Here is a 22,619-nt window from a genome sequence, read left to right as displayed (position 1 = left end):
AATGTATCTATGATTGAGAAGTTCTGTAAGACAGTTTTAGCTTTTTCTGCTGTGCTTTTCATTTCCTTCTGAGCCCTCACCAGCAATGCCTTCAGTGTTGGTATTTCTCCAGCAATCTCTCCTGGCAGTTGGCTTTTTCTGTCATGCATGGCAAATTTCTTTTAGCCTCTACCTATCATCCATTTGTTAGAGCAGATCAACTCTTGATACCAGAATGTGTATTAGTTTCCTTAATCTTAAGTAACAAATTATCATAAGCTTGGTGACTTAGAACAACAGAAATTTATTCTTTCCCAGTTTTGGAGCCCAGAAGTCCAAAATTAGTTTCTCTGAGCTGAATTTATGGTGTTGTTATGGCAGTGCTTACCCCAGTGGCCCTGAGTCCACTGCTTACCACCCTCCAGCTTCTGATGGCTACTGGCATTCTCAGTATGTGACTGCATCATTCTGGCCTCTAATTCTGTCATCACATTGCCTTTTCCCTCTCTATTTCCTTTTACAAGATTACATGTGGTTTTATTTACAGCCCACAGGAACAATCTAGAATTATCTCCCTATCTCAAGATCCTTAATCACATTTGCAAAGTCCTTTTTTTGAGAGAATTCTTTAGCAAAATTATGGTGGATGCCATTGATGTGTTGAAGTCTAGATTTACAAAGGTAAATGAGATTGCATTCACAGGTTCTAGGGATTAGGATGTGTATATCTTTAGAAAATACTGTAAATAGTTGAAAATTTTGTTGTTGTTGTTGTTGTTGTTGTTGTTTCAGTCTTCCAAGATTCCAAAATTTTGTTTTTTTAATGCATTGAAGTTTCACCTGCTATTTTCTTATCTTTGATAAGATTTTGTGCAAAAGCCCTATACTCATGTCCTGAGTTTACTATTTGGACATTGTGCAATACTTCCTGCCACACTTAATATAACACATAAATATTTGAACCTATGTTCCTGACTTTGGGTGGTCTCCTATTGAAGTGATTCAATATTTGTGTTAAAATTAGTATCTATGTAAAGAGCATTGAGTATTAAATATATTTAATTGAATATTTAATAAATTCAATAAACTATTTTTCATGTTTTATAGGACCAAAAATAATCATCTTTTACCTTTCCTTAGCTAAATGAATCTATCTTTGATACTCAAATCACTAAGAAGATGGGCTATTATAAAATGCTAGAAGTCATGTATTCTCGTCTTTCAAAAGATGATGTTCACTCAAAAGAATCTAAAATTAACCAAGTTTTCTACGGCTCATGTGTTACAGAAGGAAATGAACTTACAAAGACACTTATTAAGTAAGATTTTAGTTAACTTTGTTATTTGATTTATATTTGATTCATTGTATTTGATTCATTTTTTGATGCATATATTTTTATGCTTGTATATAATGTGAATAAGTGGTTAAGTTTGTTTAAAAATGGGTTTTTAGGGCGCCTGGGTGGCTCAGTGGGTTAAGCTGCTGCCTTCAGCTCAGGTCATGATCTCAGAGTCCTGGGATCGAGTCCCGCATCGGGCTCTCTGCTGAGCAGAGAGCCTGCTTCCCTCTCTCTCTCTCTGCCTGCCTCTCCATCTACTTGTGATTTCTCTCTGTCAAATAAATAAATAAAATCTTTAAAAAAAAAATAAAATAAAATAAAAAAAAAATAAAAATGGGTTTTTAGGGGCACCTGGGTGGCTCAGTGCGTTGAAGCCTCTGCCTTTGGCTCAGGTCATGATCCCAGGGTCCTGGGATCGAGCCCTGCATTGGGCTCTCTGCTAGGCGGGGAGCCTGCTTCCTCCTCTCTCTCTGCCTGCTTCTCTGCCTACTTGTGATCTCTGTCTCTCGAATAAAGAAATAAAATCTTTATTTAAAACTATGGGTTTTTATAGTTCTTGTTTTTTTATAGTTCTTGCTTTTTTTCTAATACAAACTACTAACATAGACTTTAATGTAGCAGGTTATTGGGTAGCATGTTTTAACCTAAACTCATCTTTTGTAAGGAGTGAAACTTTTTTCTGTCTTACTGGTTTTTTTTCCCACCATTTTACCCTCCTTAATAGCTTGATACATTTTTAATGGTATAATTTACAATATGAAGGTATTTTATTTTTCCTGACTGCAATTTGAAATGAAAGGAACGGCAGTATGTTCAAACAGGTATTCTATAAAATACAAAGTAATCAAATACATTTTCTCTAAAACTGGCCTTCTAATGAAGTTCCCTCTCAGTGAATATTGAACACAGACATTGCCATGTCTCATTTTGCGTATCCCAAACAAGCTTATCCTTACTTTCCTCTTACCCTAATTCTTACTTTATCTCTTCTGGGAATGACATCACCATCCATTCATTTGCACTAATGAGAGTCCTGTTTTACTTTTCTTCTTCATCTCTCAAGTCTCCTTACACACCCTGTCAGTCACCGAATCTGGTGGGTTTTATCTCCTCAGCCTTCCCAACCCTGGGACCCTTCTTTCATCCTCCTTCCTTCATTCAATGTAGTGGCTGGTGTTCTTTGGTGAACCACTGAAGTGAATCTCCTTCATAGTTATTCTCCCGCTCCTGGGCTTGTCGCTCTCAGTTTTTCCATACTGCTGCCAGTATGATAGTACCTCTGCAGTATGAGCCTGATAGTTTCATTCTCCTACCTAAAACACTTCAAAAGAACATGTTCAGTATCAGGGACCAGCAAAATTTTTCTTTAAAGGGCCTGCCTGCTAGTAACTGTTTTCAGCTTTGCAGTCTGTATGGTCTCTTGCAACTACAACACTGTCCTGGGAAAGCAGACATAAACAATATGTAAATGAATGGGCATGGCTATGTTCTGACAGAACTGTTTTCAAAAGTAGTTGGTCACCTGGGCACTGTTTGGAGACCCCATCCTGCAGAATGAAGTCTGAGCTCCTTAGCATGGCAGGCAAGTTCTAGGAACGCACCCTCTCCCCCTTTTGCTCATTGCCAGCCACCCACCTTATCTTCCAAACACACTTAATGTAAGTGACACTCCTCTCTGTTCATAATCCTCATATATGTTTTCCCTTTGACTAACTTAGAATTCAAAATACAGTTCCAGTATTTTCTCTGAAAACCTATGTTAGCTCCTTCACCTGGGTTACTGTCCATCCTCCTTGCTTCCACCTCTTATTGTGCTGGTTGCTGTTGCTATGCTTACCACAGTGTGGTGAGATCCCTGGACACTGCCTTTGCCTTGTGATGGGCATAGGTTCAATGACTTGCTTGTCTTTCTAGTACCTGGTACTATACTATACACAAACATGGTACTATACTATTCAGAAAAGGCTGAACTGAATTGAGATACTATTGTCTGGCATTTGGGGGCTTGAGCAATGATTTCCCTGTTATATGAATTAATTTTTAACCTGGATCTACTCTGCAGATTGTGCTATGATGCATTTACAGAGAACATGGCGGGTGAGAATCAGTTGCTGGAGAGGAGAAGACTTTACCACTGTGCTGCGTACAACTGTGCCATTTCTGTTATCTGCTGTGTCTTCACTGAATTAAAATTTTACCAAGGTTTTCTCTTTAGTGAAAAACCTGAAAAGGTAGACTTCTGAAATTTTCACTGTTGCTGTAGGATTTCATGTTAGATTATATAAATTAAAATTATATAATAATTTGCACATTCTTATAATATTAAAGATGTAGTTCTTGAAGTTCTGAGTGTGTGGGTGTGTATATAAGTAGCATCAGCAGTAAGGCTCTCCACTATTCAGATATGTTTATATGACTCTTTGGATTTACAGAACTTGCTTATTTTGGAAAATCTGATTGACCTGAAGCGCTGCTATACATTTCCTATAGAAGTTGAGGTGAGTGAAAATTTTTAATGGTGTTCCTGAGTTTAAAAAGCTTACCAATTACTTACAGAAAAAAATATATATATATGTTGAACATGTTAATCTCAATATCTAAGTTTGCTTTGAACTATAAAATCTGGCAGTTTAATGTAGTTTAACCTGAGGTCCAATCTCAGGCAATTGTAAAAAAAAAAGGTCATAACTTGATTTTTCCTTTTCTTAACTAGTAAAAGATAGAAAATGGCAATAAAAGGAGCTGTTATGACATATCCCAGAAGTTGTTTGCTTAGTAAATTCCTCTGGTCAGTGAAATCGAGACCCCTCCAGATACAGAATTATGATGCTGTGGCCCTGCTTGGGTGATTTGGCAGGATAACGGGGTGCTGTGATTAGAAATGATGGGAATAATTGGAAAACTTGCTGTGGTAAATGTGACAAGCTTGATTTTAGTCAAGCTAAGTTTGACATGCCAGCCTCAGAGATTGGTGGGAGTTTGTAGGTAGAAGTGCCAGAGCTTGTACACCATGGTCTAGGTCAGGAGCTGTCACTCATGTTAGTATGCATGGCTGCTGACCTCACTATGTCTGAGTGGTTCATGAGTTCATGTAAATGATTGCTTCCTGCCTTTTGCCCTTTGGGAACAAGACTAGGAACTTTTTTCAAGGTATATGTTCAAAGAGCAACAGCAAAAATATGCGCTCACTTGCTGTATGTTACTTCTGAACTTTACAATAGCACTGTAAGGTCTATGATATACCATAACTGTATATGTGAGGAAACTGAGGCTTATAGATCAAGTACAGACTATTGGTAATCTGGGCATGTGGCTGTCAGAGCTTAGCCCGCACTGGGTCCCAGAGCACAGAGGGGAGGCAGATGCCTCAGTGAGGTTCTCTGTGGGAAAAGCATTTCTTAAGGGTACTCACCTGTCTTTGTTTATGAATATTTTTTGGTGATTTGAAATTTGATAAAAGTCTTGTTTAAAGATTAATTTATTTTTTGCCAAATTGCTACTAAAATTGAAAGTGTGTGATCATGATTCTAAAAAGTTTTAAGTTGTGTGTTTGTTTTGCCTAATAGGTTCCTATGGAAAGAAAGAAAAAATACATTGATATTAGGAAAGAAGCCAGGGAAGCCACAAATGGGGATTCAGGTAGGATGTTTTCAAAATGATGAGAAAGTTTCTAATTTGTTATGTAACAAGTGGCATTTGTTATGTAAATAAAAATATTTTAAATATCCAAAAACATTGAAATTGAGTTTGAAAAGGTTTTAAGTTACAAATAGAATTGTATTTTTTTTTTAAGATTTTATTTATTTATTTTGAGAGAGAGACAGTGAGAGAGAACATGAACGAGGAGAAGGTCAGAGAGAGAAGCAGACTCCCCATGGAGCTGGGAGCCCGATGCGGGACTCGATCCCGGGACTCCAGGATCATGACCTGAGCCGAAGGCAGTCGTCCAACCAACTGAGCCACCCAGGCGCCCCTAGAATTGTATTTTTTAAAAAATTCAATTAGCTAAAATTTAACTACATAGAAAGATCTCAGAATGACCAAAGAAGGCTGAGAAATCGTATGCTTTTTTAAAAAGTACAAGATCAGTTCATAGTCATTCATTGGCATATGGATTATGTTTGTATTTTATTTAAATATATTCAGAAACCTATGTTAAAATGTAAGTCCCTTCCTGCCACTCCTGTGCTCCAAACCTCGCATCAGCTCCCACATCCCTGAGGATAGAGCTACCTAAGGCCCTTGATCTGCGGACTGCCTCCCTGCCACTCTCCTTGCTTACTCTGCTCTAGCAGCACTGTTCCCCTGCCTATGCTTATAGGCATCAGGCTCACTTTGGCCACAGTGCATTTGCTGGTGATGTTTCCTGAGTCTAGAATAATCTTAGTCCCAGATACCAGTGTTTTGTTTAATACTAACCTTTGAAGGAAGTTCTCCCTGGCTTTGCTATTTAAAATAAACACGCTCTTGGTCTACATGCTCCTTGTTTTAGTATTTTGCTTAATTTTTCTTCATAGCTTTTTTTCCCTTAAGGATAAAATTTGAACAGTTTTATAAATTTCTTATATATGTGGATTATTTGTTTTTTAGTAGTTTTTTAGTAGTATCTTATGTGCAAGGTGTATCCCATCAAAATTTTAAATGCAAGGAGATTCTATTACTGTCTGTGTAATATATTTTCTGTCTGTGACAGTAGAGGATAATTGCTCAATAATGACAAAATTAAAGGTCTTTCCCCATTTTTTTTTTTTTGGTTTATTAATCTGGATAATCTGTGAGAATCATAGGATAGATAAAAGCCTTAGTAACAATGCCTTTTAATTTTAGTATCATTTGAGCTTACAGAAATACATTTTTTTAACAGTTTGAATAAATGTATTTTTTCCTTTATATTTCAGGAGGTCCTCATTATCTATCTTCCTTGTCATATTTGGCAGACAGCAGCCTGAGTGAGGAAATGAGTCAATTTGATTTCTCAACTGGAGTTCAAAGCTATTCATACAGTTCCCAAGACCCTAAATCTACCCCTGGTCATTTTCTGAGACGGGTGATCACATTTTGAATATTAAAAAATACGTTGGCGTTTGTAAAGAAAGGGGAGCTTCATTGTTAGGGGAAGCCAGTTCTCTGTGGGTAGTCTGGCAATAGCCTTTGGAGAATTTTCCAGGATCTAAGGCCCAGCCTTCCATCCTGTAAGCAATTGGATTTCATCAGTAGGATGAAAGGAGGAAAGAAGGCTCTCTCCCAAGGGCTGATTCACATTAGCCAGTCTCTGTGAAATTAGTGTTTCAAATCAGAACTGCATTTAAGAGTCTCCAGTGAGAAAGGTAACTCTCAGTTACCTCAGTTATCTTAGAGACTCAGGGGCCATACTGATGTGACTGTTGCATTGTCCTCTGAAGAAAATGAGGAAGTTCCTCAAATATTTGATGTTACAAACTGAGATAATTGAATGAATCTGTGTTCTCAAATGATAGCTTAACCCCACGAACTGAGATAGGAAACATCTACATAGACGCATATCTCTGCATTTTCAGAGGCACACACGTGTGTAAAACCATGAGCTCCACAGATATATCTGATTCCCTTCCAGGTTTCATTCAAGTTTTTCCCTTTCTGGTTCCTTTGACATGCACTGAGTCACCTCTTCTTTCCCTCAACCCCTCTGCTATCCTCTAAACACTGAGTGGGGCTTGATCTGTGCTGGGAAAGAATCCAGATAAATTGTTCCACTCTGTGTGTGTACAGTTTACTATACATGTTTGTAAAACTTCAGTTCATTATTACACTTAAAAAAATGATTACCTTTGCTATAATTTCTAAGAATTTTAGGATCAACAATGGTTTAAAAGTTTTATTCTTTTACAGATTAAAATTTTAAGGCAAATTAAGGATTTTACAAAGTTTTTCAGAGAAAAACTCATTTTTAGTTTACTAAGAAAAAAATAGGTAAAAATTTATCTTATAGTTGTGTTTCAGTAGCTCCACTTTCTGCATAATGTGGCAACTAAGAATCATGGAAACTGTTGTTCTCAAGGTGTTCAGAGTTCTGGGGCCTCCCAAGACACAAACATTTGGAAAAGATCTTAGTGTCTGTACAAAGCAGCATGTGTCCACATGGATGCTATGAACTATGTATGACCCCAGAGGGAGTGAGCATGTATATAGAGATCAGAGGGAAAATATGTATCTAGAATGTAAGGAAGACATAAGGTCCTAGGTTTGTTTTTTGTTTTTTGTTTTTTTAAGTTGTTTAATAAGAAAACTCAACAGATGTATTTGATATTATTATCAATTTGTCATTGTTACCTAAGGGTGTGTTTTATGATATTGCCTCAAAAGTCAGAATATCATATACACTAAAATTTTAGCAATGTACTCTGCATCATTAGATTCTTCCCTTTTCCTAGGAGCGTAAAGACCCCCTGGTCCAAGATGCTGTCCTAGAGTTAGAGATGGATGAACTCAATCAGCATGAATGTATGGCAACCATGACAACCCTGATTAAGCACATGCACAGAAATCAGATACTACTTAAAGAAGAGGTTTGTTTCTGCTAATCTTGAATTTAATACTGTTTATTGGTATCGTAGAACAAACAATATCTAATGCCAAATTCTATATCTAATAAACATTTTTTTGTTTCTCATGTCATCTCATATTATCAAAATGTGAAGTTTCTTCTGCTTTTTAAGGTAATCTTGATGTATCATTTCAGGGGTCAGTGCCAAGAAATCTTCCTCCATGGATGAAATTTCTTCACGACAAACTAGGAAATCCATCGATATCATTAAATATCCGTCTCTTCTTAGCCAAGCTTGTTATTAATACGGAAGAAGTGAGTAATTTATTATTTACTTAAAAATTCTTTGCAATTAGTAGGATGCTGGAGGAATAAACATATATTTTTATCCCCAGGGGTACAGGTCTGTGAATCACCAGGTTTACACACTTCACAGCACTCACCAAAGCACATACCCTCCCCAATGTCCATAATCCCACACCCCTTCTCCCAACCCCTCTCCCCCCAGCAACCCTCAGTTTGTTTTGTGAGATTAAAAGTCACTTATGGTTTGTCTCCCTCCCAGTCCCATCTTGTTTCATTTATTCTTCTCCTACCCCCTTAACCCCCCATGTTGCATCTCCACTTCCTCATATCAGGGAGATCATATAATAGTTGTCTTTCTCTCATTGACTTATTTCGCTAAGCATGATACCCTCTAGTTCCATCCATGTTGTCACAGATGGCAAGATTTCATTTCTTTAGATGGCAAGATTTCATTTCTTTAGATGGCTGCATGGTATTCCATTGTGTATATATACCACATCTTCTTGATCCCTTCATCTGTTGATGGACATCTAGGTTCTTTCCATAGTTTGGCTATTGTAGACATTGCTGCTATAAACATTCAGGTGCATGTGCCCCTTTGGATCACTACGGTTGTATCTTTAGGGTAAATACCCAGTAGTGCAATTGCTGGGTCATAAGGTAGCTCTATTTTCAACTTTTTGAGGAATCTCCATTCTGTTTTCCAGAGTGGTTCCCACCAACAATGTAGGAGGGATCCCCTCTCTCGGAATCCTCGCCAGCATCTGTCATTTCCTGACTTGTTCATTTTAGCCATTCTGACTGGTGTGAGGTGGTCTCTCATTGTGGTTTTGATTTTTATTTCCCTGATGCCGAGTGATATGGAACACTTTTTCATGTGTCTGTTGGCCATCTGGATGTCTTCTTTGCAGAAATGTCTGTTCATGTCTTCTGCCCATTTCTTGATTGGATTATTTGTTCTTTGGGTGTTGAGTTTGCTAAGTTCTTTATAGATTTTGGACGCTAGCCCGTTATCTGATATGTCGTTTGCAAATATCTTCTCCCATTCTGTCAGTTGTCTTTTGGTTTTGTTAACTGTTTCCTTTGCTGTGCAAAAGCTTTTGATCTTGATAAAATCCCAATAGTTCATTTTTGCCCTCGCTTCCCTTACCTTTGGCGTTGTTCCTAGGAAGACGTGGCTGCGGCTGAGGTCGAAGAGGTTGCTGCCTGTGTTCTCCTCAAGGATTTGGATGGATTCCTTTCTCACATTGAGGTCCTTCATCCACTTTGAGTCTATTTTCTTGTGTGGTGTAAGGAAACGGTCCAATTTCATTTTTCTGCATGTGGCTGTCCAATTTTCCCAAGACCATTTATTGAAGAGGCTGTCTTTTATCCATTGGACATTCTGTCCTGCTTTGTTGAAGCTTAGTTGACCATAGACTTGAGGGTCTTCTGGGCTCTCTATTCTGTTCCATTGATCTATGTGTCTGTTTTTGTGCCAGTACCATGCTGTCTTGATGATGACAGCTTTGAAATAGAACTTGAAGTCTGGAATTGTGATGCCACCAACTTTTGCTTTCTTTTTCAATATTCCTTTGGCTATTCGAGGTCTTTTCTAGTTCCCTATAAATTATAGGATTATTTGTTCCATTTCATTGCAGAAAATGGATGGTACTTTGATTGGAATTGCATTAAATGTATAGATTGCTTTAGGTAGCATAGACATTTTCACAATATTTATTCTTCCAATCCAGGAGCATGGAACATTTTTCCATTTCTTCGTGTCTTCCTCAGTTTCTTTCATGAGTACTTTATAGTTTTCTGAGTATAGATTCTGTGCCTCTTTGGTTAGGTTTATTCCTAGGTATCTTATAGTTTTGGGTGCAATTGTAAATGGGATTGACTCCTTGATTTGTTTCTTTTGTCTTGTTGTTGGTGTAGAGAAATGCAACTGATTTCTGTGCATTGATTTTATATCCTGACACTTTACTGAATTCCTGTACAAGTTCTAGCAGTTTTGGAGTGGAGTCTTTTGGGTTTTCCACATATAGTATCATATCATCTGCGAAGAGTGATAGTTTGACTTCTTCTTTGCCGATTTGGATGCCCTTAATTTCCTTTTGTTGTCTTGATTGCTGAGGCTAGGACTTCTAGTACGATGTTGAATAGCAGTGGTGATAATGGACATCCCTGCCGTGTTCCTGACCTTAGCGGAAAAGCTTTCAGTTTTTCTCCATTGAGAATGATATTTGCAGTGGGTTTTTCATAGATGGCTTTGATGATATTGAGGTATGTGCTCTCTATCCCTGCACTTTGAAGAGTTTTAATCAGGAAGGGATGCTGTACTTTGTCAAATGCATTTTCCACATCTATTGGGATTATCATATGGTTCTTGTTCTTTCTTTTATTAATGTGCTGTATCACATTAATTGATTTGCGGATGTTGAACCAACCTTGGAGCCCTGGAATAAAGCCCACTTGGTTGTGGTGCATAATCCTTTTAATATACTGTTGAATCCTATTGGCTAATATTTTGGTGAGAATTTTCGCATCTGTGTTCATCAAAGATATTGGTCTGTAGTTCTCTTTTTTGGTGGGATCCTTGTCTGGTTTTGGACAAGGATCCCACCAAAAAAGAGAACTACAGACCAATAACCTTGATGAACACCTTGATGCTGGCCTCATAAAATGAGTTTGGAAGTTTTCCTTCCATTTCTATTTTTTGGAACAGATTCAGGAGAATAGGAATTAGTTCCTCTTTAAATGTTTGGTAGAATTCCCCCGGGAAGCCATCTGGCCCAGGGCTTTTGTTTGTTTGGAAATTTTTGATGACTGTTTCAATCTCCTTACTGGTTATGGGTCTGTTCAGGCTTTCTATTTCTTCCTGGTTCAGTTGTGGTAGTTTATATGTCTCTAGGAATGCATCCATTTCTTCCAGATTGTCAAATTTGTTGGTGTAGAGTTGCTCATAGTATGTTCTCATAATTATCTGTATGTCTTTGGTGTTAGTTGTGATCTCTACCCTTTCATTTATGATTTTATTTATTTGGGTCCTTTCTCTTTTATTTTTGATAATTCTGGCCAGGGGTTTATCAATATTATTAATTCTTTCAAAGAACCAGCTCCTATTTTCATTGATTTCTATTGTTTTTTGGTTTCTATTTTATTGATTTCTGCTCTGATCTAAATGATTTCTCCTGCTGGGTTTAGGGTTTCTTTGGTGTTCTTTCTCCAGCTTCTTTAGGTGTAGGGTTAGGTTGTGTACTTGAGACCTTTCTTGTTTCTTGAGAAAGGATTGAACCGCTTTATATTTTCCTCTCAGGACTGCCTTTGTTGTGTCCCACAGATTTTGAAGTGTTTTGTTTTCATTATCATTTGTTTCCATGAATTTTTTCAATTCTTCTTGAATTTCCTGGTTGACCCATTCATTCTTTAGGAGGATGCTGTTTAGTCTCCATGTATTTGGGTTCTTTCCACATTTCCTCTTGTGATTGCCTTCTAGCTTCAGAGCATTGTGGTCTGAAAATATTCAGGGAATGATCCCAATCTTTTGATACCGGTTGAGGCCTGATTTAGGACCAAGGATGTGATCTATTCTGGAGAATGTTCCATGTGCACTAGAGAAGAATGTGTATTCTGCTGCTTTGGGATGAAATGTTCTGAATATATCTGTGATGTCCATCTCGTCCAGTGTGTCATTTAAGGCCTTTATTTCCTTGTTGATCTTTTGCTTGAATGATCTGTCCATTTCAGTGAGGGGAGTGTTAAAGTCCCCTACTATTATTGTATTATTGTTGATGTGTTTCTTTGATTTTGTTATTAATTGGTTTATATAGTTAGCTGCTCCCACGTTAGGGGCATAGATATTTAAAATTGTTAGATCTTCTTGTTGGACAGACCCTTTGAGTATGATATAGTGTCCTTCCTCATCTCTTATTATAGTCTTTGGCTTAAAATCTAATTGATCTGATGTAAGAATTGCCACTCCTGCTTTTTTCTGATGTCCATTAGCATGGTAAATTCATTTCCACCCCCTCACTTTAAATCTGGAACTGTCTTCGGGTTTAAAATGAGTTTCTTGTAGGCAACATATAGATGGGTTTTGTTTTTTTATCCATTCTGATACCCTGTGTCTTTTGATTGGGGCATTTAGCCCATTAACATTCAAGGTAACTATTGAAAAGTATGAATTTAGTGCCATTGTTTTGCCTGTAAAGTGACTGTTACTGTATTTTGTCTCTGTTCCTTTCTGATCTACTTTAGGCTCTCTCTTTGCTTAGAGGACCCCTTTCAATATTTTCTGTAGAGCTGGTTTGGTGTTTGCAAATTCTTTCAGTTGTTGTTTGTCCTGGAAGCTTTTAATCTCTCCTTCTATTTTCAATGATAGCCTAGCTGGATATAGTATTCTTGGCTGCATGTTTTTCTCGTTTAGTGCTCTGAAAATATCATGCCAGCTCTTTCTGGCCTGCCAGGTCTCTGTGGATAAGTCTGCTGCCAATCTATTATTTTTGCCATTGTATGTTATACACTTCTTTTTCCAAGCTGCTTTCAGGATTTTCTCTTTGTCACTAAGATTTGTAAGTTTTACTATTAGATGACAGGGTGTGGGTCAATTCTTACTGATTTTGAGGGGGGTTCTCTGCACCTCCTGGATTTTGATGCCTATTCCCTTTGCCATATTGGGGAAATTCTCCAATAATTCTCTCCAATATACCTTCTGCTCCCCTCTCTCTTCTTCTGGAATTCCAATTATTCTAAAGTTGTTTCATCTTATGGTGTCACTTATCTCTCGAATTCTCCCCTCGTGGTCCAGTAGCTGTTTATCCCTCTTTTGCTCAGCTTCTTTATTCTCTGTCATTTGGTCTTCTATATCACTAATTCTTTCTTATACCTCATTTTCCCTAGCAGTGAGAGCCTCCATTTTTTATTGCACCTCATTAATAGCTTTTTTGATTTCAACTTGGTTAGATTTTAGTTCTTTTATTTCTCCAGAAAGAGTTTTTATATCTCCCAAGAGGGTTTCCCTAATATCTTCCATGCCTTTTTCGAGCCTGGCTAGAACCTTGAGAATCGTTGTTCCATACTCTAGATCTAACATATTAACAATGTCTGTATTGATTAGGTCCCTCGCCTTAGGTACTGCCTCTTGTTCTTTTTTTTGAGGTGAATTTTTCTGCCTTGTCATTTTGTCTAGATAAGAGTATACGAAGGAGAAAATAAAATACTAAAAGGGTGGCAACAACCCCAGGGAAATATGCTTTAACCAAATCAGAAGAGATCCCAAATGGTGAGCGGGGAGAAAGGGGGTAAAAAGAGGTTCAGAAAGAAGAAAAAAAAAAATGAAAAGAATTTAAAAAAGAAAACGAATAAAGAAAAAATATTTAAAAGAAATAAATAAATATATTAGGTAAACTAGTCAAAAAAGTGAAAAAAGAAAAGGGTAAAAAAATTTAGCAGAAGAAGAGGAAAAAAAATTGAAAAACAAGAAAAAATTAAACTGCCAGACTAAAGAATCATGGGGAGAATGCCAAGAGTTCCATTCTTTGCCTTCTCTTCCTCTCGAATTCCGTGCTCTCCCTGGTATTGAAACTGCACTCTTTGGTAGTTGAACTTGGTCCTGACTGGATTTCTTGTTTATCTCTGGGGGAGGGGCCTGTTGTAGTGATTCGCAAGTGTCTTTGCCCCAGGAGGAATTGCACCGCCCTTACCAGGGGCCGGGCTCAGTAATCCTCTTGGTTTTGCTTTTGGGAGCTTTTGTCCCCTGAGCGCTTTCTGTAGAGTTCCAGAGGATGGGAATGAAAATGGCGGCCTCCCGATCTCCGGTCTGGAGGAGCCAAGAGCCCAGGGCCCGACTTAGTGCGCCCTCAGAGAATAGTGCCCAATTACTCCTGTCCGCCTGGCCTCCGGCGGCACTCCTAGCTCACCGAGGCTGTGACCGGTTCAAGGTAACCCCGAGCTGAGAGTTCACTCCTCGGCTCTGTCTCTGTAGCCAGCTTCCCTGTTCTAATACCTGTAAGCTCTGCGACGCTCAGACTCCCCCAGTCCTTCTGTGACCCTGCGGGACCTGAGGCCACGCTGACCTTGCATTGGCCTCACCCCGGTTAGCCTCTGGAGCGATGTCTCTCAGAGGAACAGACTTTTAAAAGTCTTGATTTTGTGCTCCGTTGCTCCGCCGCTTGCCGGGAGCTGGCCCCTCGCCCCGCGGTCTATCTTCCCCTCGCTTTGGATTCACTTCTCTGCCAGTCCTACCTTTCAGAAAGTGGTTGATTTTCTGTTTCTAGAATTGCTGTTCTTCTTCTTTTCGATCTGCCATTGGATTTGTATGTGTTGCAATCTTTAGATAAGCTATCTAGCTGATCTCCTGCTAGCTGAAGTAGTCTCAGCCTGCTACTTCTCTGCCATCTTGACTCCTCAACCTCTTTATATTTTTATTCATTAGTCTTTTGGTGTTCCTTTTTGTTGTTTTCTTATTTTTCCAAACCTTTTCTTACTCTTTTAAATTTAAATTTAAATTTTTTTCTACATATATTCTTTATATATATATTATTTTCTTTAATTGTATTTCATTTTATAATTAAAATATTATCTTTCTTTCTTCCTTCCTTCCTTTCTTTCTATTTCTTTTGGATCAAGTTTCTTTTAACAAGACGAAAACACAGCCAGGATCTACTTTTATGTTTTGTTTAGTTTGTTTTTTGTATTTTCTGTTGTCTTTATTACTGTTGTTTTTCCTCCTTCTTTTTTTTTTTTTTTTTTTTTTTTTTTTTTTCTGGACAAAATAAGACAGAGAAATTCACCACCAAAGAAAGAACAGAAGGTAGTACTCACTGCCAGGAATTTAATCAATATGGATATAACCAAAATGTCTGAACTATAATTTAAAACAATGATTTAAAGATACTAGCTGGGCTTGAAGTAAGTATTAAAGACACTATATAATCTTTTATTATAGAGATAAAAGAACTTAAATCTAGTCAGGTCAAAATTAAAAATGCTGTAACCAAGATGCATTTCCAAATGGAGGCTAAAAAGCAAAGATGGTTAAAGCAGAAGAGTGAATCAGTGATACAGAATATAAAACGATAGAAGGTAAGGAAACTGAAAAGAGGGAATGAAACCTTTTGATAAAGAAGGTAGTCTGAGGAAGCTCAGTGATTCCATAAAGCAAAATAATACCCGTTTTATAGGAGTCCCAGAAGATGAGTGGGAAAAGGGGGCAGAAGATATTTTTTTTTAATTTTTTATTTTTTTATAAACATATATTTTTATCCCCAGGGGTACAGGTCTGTGAATCACCAGGTTTACACACTTCACAGCACTCACCAAAGCACATACCCTCCCCAATGTCCATAATCCCACTCCCTACCCCTAAACCCCCTACCCCCAGCAACCCTCAGTTTGTTTTGTGAGATTAAGAGTCACTTATGGTTTGTCTCCCTCCCAATTCCATCTTGTTTCATTGATTCTTGGGCAGAAGATATTTTTGAATGACTTACACCTGAGGACTTTCCTACTCTGGAGTAGGAAATAGGCCTTCTAGCACAGAGAACTCCCCCTTAAAATTAACAAAAATAGGTCAACATCCTAACATATTATACTGACATTTACAAATTACAAAGAGAAAGAGAAAATTGGGCATCTGGGTGCCTCAGTCTGTTAAGTGTCTACCTTCGACTCAGATTATGATCCCAGGGTCCTGGGCTTGGGCCCTGAGCAGGGAGTCTGCTTCTCCATCTCCCTCTGCCTCTCCCTCCACTGGTTCTTGCTACTGCTCATTTGCTTGCTCTGTCTTTCTCAAATAAATAAATAAAACCTTAAGGTTTAAGGACCAGCTTGGGACAAGAGGTCCTTAACCTACAAGTGTGGAGGTATAAGGCTGGTAACAGACCAGCCCACAGAAACCCGGTAGGCCAAGAAGCACTGCCATGATATATTCAGTGTGCTAAATGTGAAAAATATGCAGCATGCTAGATGAAAAATAAAAATGGGAAAAATGAAATACACTCATAGTTAGGAAAGACCTAACTATGAGTCAGTTATCCATCAAAATGCTGGAGGAAAACACAGACAGCAGCTGCTTTGGCCTTGACCGCAGCACCATGGACAGCCATATGCAGTCAAGAATACTTTATCCTGCAACCCTATCATTCAGAATAGAAGGAGAGATAAAGACCTTCCATGACAAACAGAAACTAAAGGAATTTGTGAACACTATACCAGCTCTGAAAGAAATATTAAAGGGGATTCTTTGAGTGAAGAGACAGCCCAGAAGTGACAAATATCAGAAAGGAACAGAGTCAGTGTATAGGAATGTGACTTTATGGTAATACAGTGGCTCTGAATTCATATCTTTCAAGAATTATTCTGAATGTAAATGGACTAAATGCTCTAATTAAAAGACATAGGTTATCAGAATGGATAAGAAAAACAAGACCCATTGATATGCTGTCTACTGGAGACTCATTTTTAGATCCAAAGACACCCATAGATTGAAAGTGAGGGGGTAAAGCACCATTTATCATGCCAGTAGACATCAAAAAGAAACTGAAGTAGCCATCCTTATATCAGGCAAACTAGATTTTAAACCAAAGATTAATAGGAAATAAAGAATACTATCTCATAATAAAAGGGTCTTTCCAACAGGAAGATCTAACAATTATAAATATTTATGCCCCTAACTTGGAAGTAGCCAATATATAAAACAATAACAAAATTAAGGAAACTCTGTAATAGTACAATAATAGTGGGAGACTGATAACAATGAACAGATTATCTAAGCAGAAGACCAACAAGGAAACAAAGGCTTTGAATGACATACTGGACCAGGTGGACATAACATATATCCAGAGCATTTCATTCTAAAGAAACAGAATACACATTCTTCTTGAGTGTACATGGAACATTCTCCATAATAGGTTACACACTATCACAAATCAGGTCTCAACTGCTACAAAAAGATTTGAGATAATAACATGCATATTTTTAGGCCACAATTCCATAAAACTTGCAGTGAACCACAAGAAAAACATCAGAAGGACCACAAATACAGAGAGGTTAAAGAACATCTTACTAAAGAATGAATGGGCCAACTAGGAAATCAAAGAAGACTGTAAAAACATACAAGGAAGAAAAATGAAAATGGAACACAACAGTTAACTTCTGGGATGCTGCCAAGGCGGTCCTAAAAAAGAAATATGTAGCAATACAGGTGTTCCTCATGAAACAAGAAAGGTCGCAAATGCACAACCTAAACTTACACCTAAAGAAACTGGGAAAATTACAGCAAATAAAGCCTAGATCCAGCAGAAGAGGAGAAATAATAAAGATTAGAGCAGAAATCAATGATCTAGAAAAACAAAAAACACCAGTAGAACAGATGAATGAAACTAGGAGCTGATTGAAAGAATTAATTAGACCAATAAAACCCTAGCCAGAGCTTACCAAAAAGAAGAGAGAAGACTCAAATCAGTAAAATCATGAATGAAAGGGGAGAGATCATGATCAACACCAGTGAGATGCCTAGGAGTAAGCCTAACCAAAGAGATAAAGAATCTGTACTCTAAAAACTACAGAACACTCACAAAACAAATTGAGGCAGACACAAAGAAATGGGACAACATTCCATGTTCATGGATAGGAAGAACAAATGTTTTTAAAATGTCAGTGCTATCCAGAGCAATCTATACATTCAGTACAATCTCTACTAAAATACATTCTTGCATTTTTCACAGAGCTGGAACAATCCTAAATTTTGTATGGAACCACAGAACACCCCCACAGGCCAAAGGAATGTTGAAAAGTAAAGCTGGAGGCATCACAATTCCAAACTTCAAGCTGTATTACAGAGCTGTAACCATCAAGACATTATGGTACAGGCACAAAAAAAAAAACAGACCCATATATCAGTTAAACAGAACAGAGAACCTAGAAATGGACACTCAACCCTATGGTCAGCTACTCTTTGACAAAGTAGGAAAGAGTACTTGAAGAAAAAAGGATTGTCTCAGCAATGGTTTGGGAAAATTGAGCAGCCACATGCAGAAGAATTAAACTGGACCAATTTCTTATACCATTCACAAAAATAAAGTCAAATGGATGAAAGACCTAACTATGTGTCAATTATCCATCAAAATGCTGGAGGAAAACACAGGCAGCAACCTCTTTGGCCTTGGCCACAGCACCTTTTTGCTAAACACATCTCCAAAGGCCAGGGAAACAAAAACAAAAATCAACTATTGGGACTTCAAGATAAAAAGCTTTGTACAGCAAAGTAAACAGTCAGCAATGAAAGGCACTTACCAAATGCGAGAAGATATTCACAGAAAATAGATAAAGGGCTAATACCCAAAATCTGTAAAGAACTTTCAATCTAAACACCCCCAAAACAAAATGTCCAATCAAGGAATGAGCAGAAGACATGAACAGACATTTCTCCAAAGAACATGTACAAATGGCCAACAGATACGTGAAAAAAAAAATGCAACAACAGATGTTACCTAGGATGCCTAGCAAGAACCCTCTTACACTGTCGATGAGAATGCAAACTGGTGTAGACAGTTTTCTCAAAAAGTTAAAAATAGAACTACCCTATGACTGAGGAATTGCACTAGTAGGTATTTATCTAAAGGACACAAGTAACATAGTATATACTACCTAAATTGAGTTTAAATAAGATATTTTAAAACAGTTATTTGCAATTATGTGTATCTACTGAAAAGAAAATCCATAATAAAGAAACAGAGCATGACTTTTTTTCTCTAATAAATAAGCCAACCATATTTATTTGTTCAACATCATTCTATCATTTTTAAACTGAAAATTAAAATTTATTGAAATAGAAATGATCTTTATATAAATTACATGTATTTGTAAGTTTCTTTTTTTAATCTTTTTTTAATTTAAATTCAATTAGCCAAGGTATACTACATCATTACTTTTTGATTTAATGTTCAGTGATTCATTAGTTGAATATAATAACACCCAGTGCTTATCATATCACGTGCCTTCTTTAATTCCCATCACCCAGTTACCGCATCCCCACACCTACCTCTCTTTCCACAAACCTCAGTTTGTTTCCCAGAGTCAGGAGTCTCTCATTGTTTGTCTCCCTCTCTGATATCTTCCTGTTAAGTTTTCCCTCTCTTCTACTATTGTCCTCTGCACTCTTACTTTTGTTCCACATATGAGTGAAACAATATGATAATTGTGTTTCTCTGATTCACTTATTTCACTTAGCATAATCCCCTCTGGTTCCATCCATGTCAATGCAAATGGTGGGTATTCATCCTTTCTCATGGTTGAGTAATATTTCATTGTATATATGAACCACATCTTCTTTATCCATTCATCTGTTGAAGGACATCTCAGCTCTTTCCACAGTTTGTCTGTTGTGGACAATGATGCTATGAACATTGGGGTGCATATGCCCCTTATTTTCATTACATTTGATTCTTTGGAGTAAATACCCAGTAATGCAATTGCTGGGGCATAAGGCAGCTCTATTTTTAAAATCTTGAGGAATCTTTCATACTTTTTTTCCATAGTGGCTGTACCAGCTTGCATTCCCATGGACAATGTAACAGGGTTCCCCTTTATCCACATCGTCACCAACATTTGTTGTCTCCTATCTTGTTAATCTTAGCTATTCTGACTCGTATAAGGTGGCATCTAATTGTGATTTTGATTTGTATTTTCCTGATGCTGAGTGATGTGGAACATTTTTTCATGTGTCTGTTTATATGTGGCCATATGGCCATTTGTATGTCTTCTTTGGAGAAGTGTCTGTTTATGTCTTCTGCCCCTTTTTTTGACTGGGTTGTTTTTGGGGCATTGAGTTTGATAAGTTCTTTAAAGATCTCGGATACCAGCCCTTTAAGTGTAATGTCATTTGCGAATACCTTCTCCCATTCCATAGATTGCCTTTTAGTTTTGTTGATTGTTTCCTTTGCTGTGTAAAAGCTTTTTATCTTGTTGAAGTCCCCACAGTACATTTTTGCATTTGTTTCCCTTGATTTTAGAGATGTTTCTTGCTAAAAGTTGCTTTGTTCAAGGTCGGAGAACTTGCTGCCTGTGTTCTCCTTTAGAATTTTGATGGATTCCGGTTCCACATTTAGATCTTTCACCCATTTTGAGTTTATCTTTGTGTATAGTATAAGAAAATGGTCCAGTTTCATTCTTCTGCATTTGGCTGTCCAATTTTGTCAGTACCATTTATTGAAGAGACTGACCTTTTCCATTGAGTATTCTTTTCCGCTTTGTTGAAGACTAGTTGACAACAGTATTGAGGATCCATTTCTGGGCTCTGTGTTCTGTTCCATTGATCTGTGTGTGTTTTTATGCCAGTACCATGCTGTCTTAATGATCACAGTTTTATAATATAGCTCAAAGTCCAGAATTTTGATGCATCTAACTTTGATTTTCAACATTTTCCTGGAGATTTGGGGTCCTTCTAGTTCCATATAAATTTTTGGATTGTTTGTCCCAGCTCTGTGAAAAATGCCAATGGTATTTTGATAGGGATTGCATTGAATGTGTAGATTGTTCTGGGTAGCAGATCTTTTAACAGTGTTTATTCTTCCAATCCATGAGCATGGAATGTTTTTCCATCTCTTTGTGTCTTGCTCTGTTTCTTTCATAAGTGCTTTGTAGTCTCTAGAATATAGATCTTTCACCTCGTTTGTTAGTTTATTCCTTTGAGTATCTAATGATTTTTGGTACAATTGTGATTAGGATCAGTTCTTTAATTTCTCTTTCTTCATTCACATTTGTTAATGTGTAGAAATGCAACTGATTGCTGTGCATTGATTTTTGTATCCTGCCATGTTGCTGAATTGCTGTACAGGTTCTGGCAGTTTGGGGGTATTAGGTTTGGGGTAGAGTCTGTTGGATTTTCCACATAAATTGTCATGTCACGGGTGAAGAGAGAGAGTCTTTCTTCTTTGCCAGTTTGAATGCCTTTTATTTCTTTTTGTTGTCTGACTGCTGAGGCTAGGACTTCCAGTATTATGTTGAAAGATAGTAGTGAGTGGGCATCCCTGCCACGTTCCTAACCTTAAGGGAAAAGTTCTCAGTTTTTCCCCATTGAGAATGATTTTCGCTGTGGGCTTTTCACAGATGGCTTTTATGATATGGAGGTATGTTCCCTCTATCTGTATACTTTGAACAGTTTTAATCAGGAAAGGATGCTCTGTTTTGTTGAATGCTTTCTCTGTATCAATTGAGAGGATTATATGGTCCTTGTCTTTTTTTTCATTAATGTGCTCTATCATGTTGATTGATTTGCAAATGTTGAACCACCCTTACATCCCCGGAATAAATCCCAGCTGGTTGTGATGAATAATCCTTTTAAGGTACTATTGGATCCTACTGGCTAGGATCCCGGTGAGTATTTTGGCATCCATGTTCATCAGGGATATTGGTCTGTAATTCTTCTTTTTGATGGGGTCTTTGTCTGGTTTTGGGATCAGGGTAATGCTGGCTTCAAAGAATGAGTTTGGAAGTTTTCCTTCCATTTTGTTTTTTGAAATGGCTTTGGAAGAATACATATTAGGTGGTCTTTAAATGTTTGAGAAAATTCCCCTGGGAAGCCATCTGGCACTGGACTTTTGTTTGTTGGGAGGTTTTTGATTACTGCTTCAATTTCCTTTCTGTTCAGTCTGGTCTGTTCATTGTCTGTTTCTTCCTGTTTCAGTCTTAGTAGTTTTTAAGTTTCTGGAAATGCATCCATTTCTTCCAGATTGCTGAATTGGTTTGCATATAGTTGCTGGTAGTAATTTATAACAATTGTCTGTGTTTCCTTGGTATTAGTCACTCTCTCCCCTTTGACTCATGATTTTACTAATTGGGGTCCCTATTCCGTCTTTTGGGTAAAGTCTGGCCAGAGGTGTACCAATCTTATTAATTCATTCAGAGAACCAGCTTCTTGTTTTGTTGATCTGTTCTGCTTTTTTTTTGGATTTCTGTTTCATTGATTTTTTGCTCTAATATTTAATATTTCTCTTGCCCTGCTTGGTGTAGGCTTTAGTTGCTGTTCTTTCTCCAGGTCTTTAAATGTAGGGTTAGCTTGTGTTTTGGGGATTCAATTTTTGAGAGTGGCTTGGATGGCTTTGTACTTCTCTCTTAGGACCACCTTTGCTGTATCCCATAGGTTTTCAAACCAATGTGTTTTCATTATCATTAGTTTCAATTAATTATCTGAGTACCTCTTTAATTTCCTGGGTGACCCATTCATTCTTTTAGCAGGATGCTCTTTAACTTTCAAGTGTTTGTGTTCCTTCTAAATTTCTTCTTGTGATTGAGGTCCAGTTTCAAAACATTATGCATGGAATAATCTCAGTTTTTTGGTATCAGCTGGGATCTTATTTGTGACCCAGCATGTGATCTATTCTGGAGGAAGTTCTTTGTGTATTCGAGAAGAATTAGTATTCTGTCGTTTTAGGATGGAATGTTCTGTATCTATCTGTGAAGTCCATCCGGTCCAGGGTGTCATTCAA

General features: G+C 37.5%; 1 protein-coding gene across 7 annotated transcripts in view; it reads left to right on the top strand.

The window, feature by feature from the left end:
* The window catches only part of PRKDC (protein kinase, DNA-activated, catalytic subunit), a 249,288-nt gene that overhangs the window by 117,837 nt on the left and 108,832 nt on the right, over positions 1 to 22,619 (top strand). For all 7 annotated transcript variants that reach the window (XR_006607272.1, XM_045081811.1, XM_045081746.1 and 4 more), the window contains 7 exons: positions 1,120 to 1,298; positions 3,382 to 3,550; positions 3,752 to 3,817; positions 4,886 to 4,958; positions 6,218 to 6,366; positions 7,730 to 7,864; positions 8,038 to 8,157. Coding sequence is in view for 6 of the 7 variants with exons in the window: in XM_045081811.1 (XP_044937746.1) it covers positions 1,120 to 1,298; positions 3,382 to 3,550; positions 3,752 to 3,817; positions 4,886 to 4,958; positions 6,218 to 6,366; positions 7,730 to 7,864; positions 8,038 to 8,157 (891 nt within the window). In the remaining variant the exon portion in view is untranslated. The remainder of the gene's footprint in view (positions 1 to 1,119; positions 1,299 to 3,381; positions 3,551 to 3,751; positions 3,818 to 4,885; positions 4,959 to 6,217; positions 6,367 to 7,729; positions 7,865 to 8,037; positions 8,158 to 22,619) is intronic.

Source organism: Mustela putorius, unplaced genomic scaffold (assembly GCF_011764305.1).
Source record: "Mustela putorius furo isolate JIRA1106 unplaced genomic scaffold, ASM1176430v1.1 tig00000056_pilon_pilon_pilon, whole genome shotgun sequence".
NCBI classification, from domain to species: Eukaryota; Metazoa; Chordata; class Mammalia; order Carnivora; family Mustelidae; genus Mustela; species Mustela putorius.
Note: the sequence above shows the minus strand (reverse complement) of the source record. Positions and strands in the feature narration are given on the sequence as shown.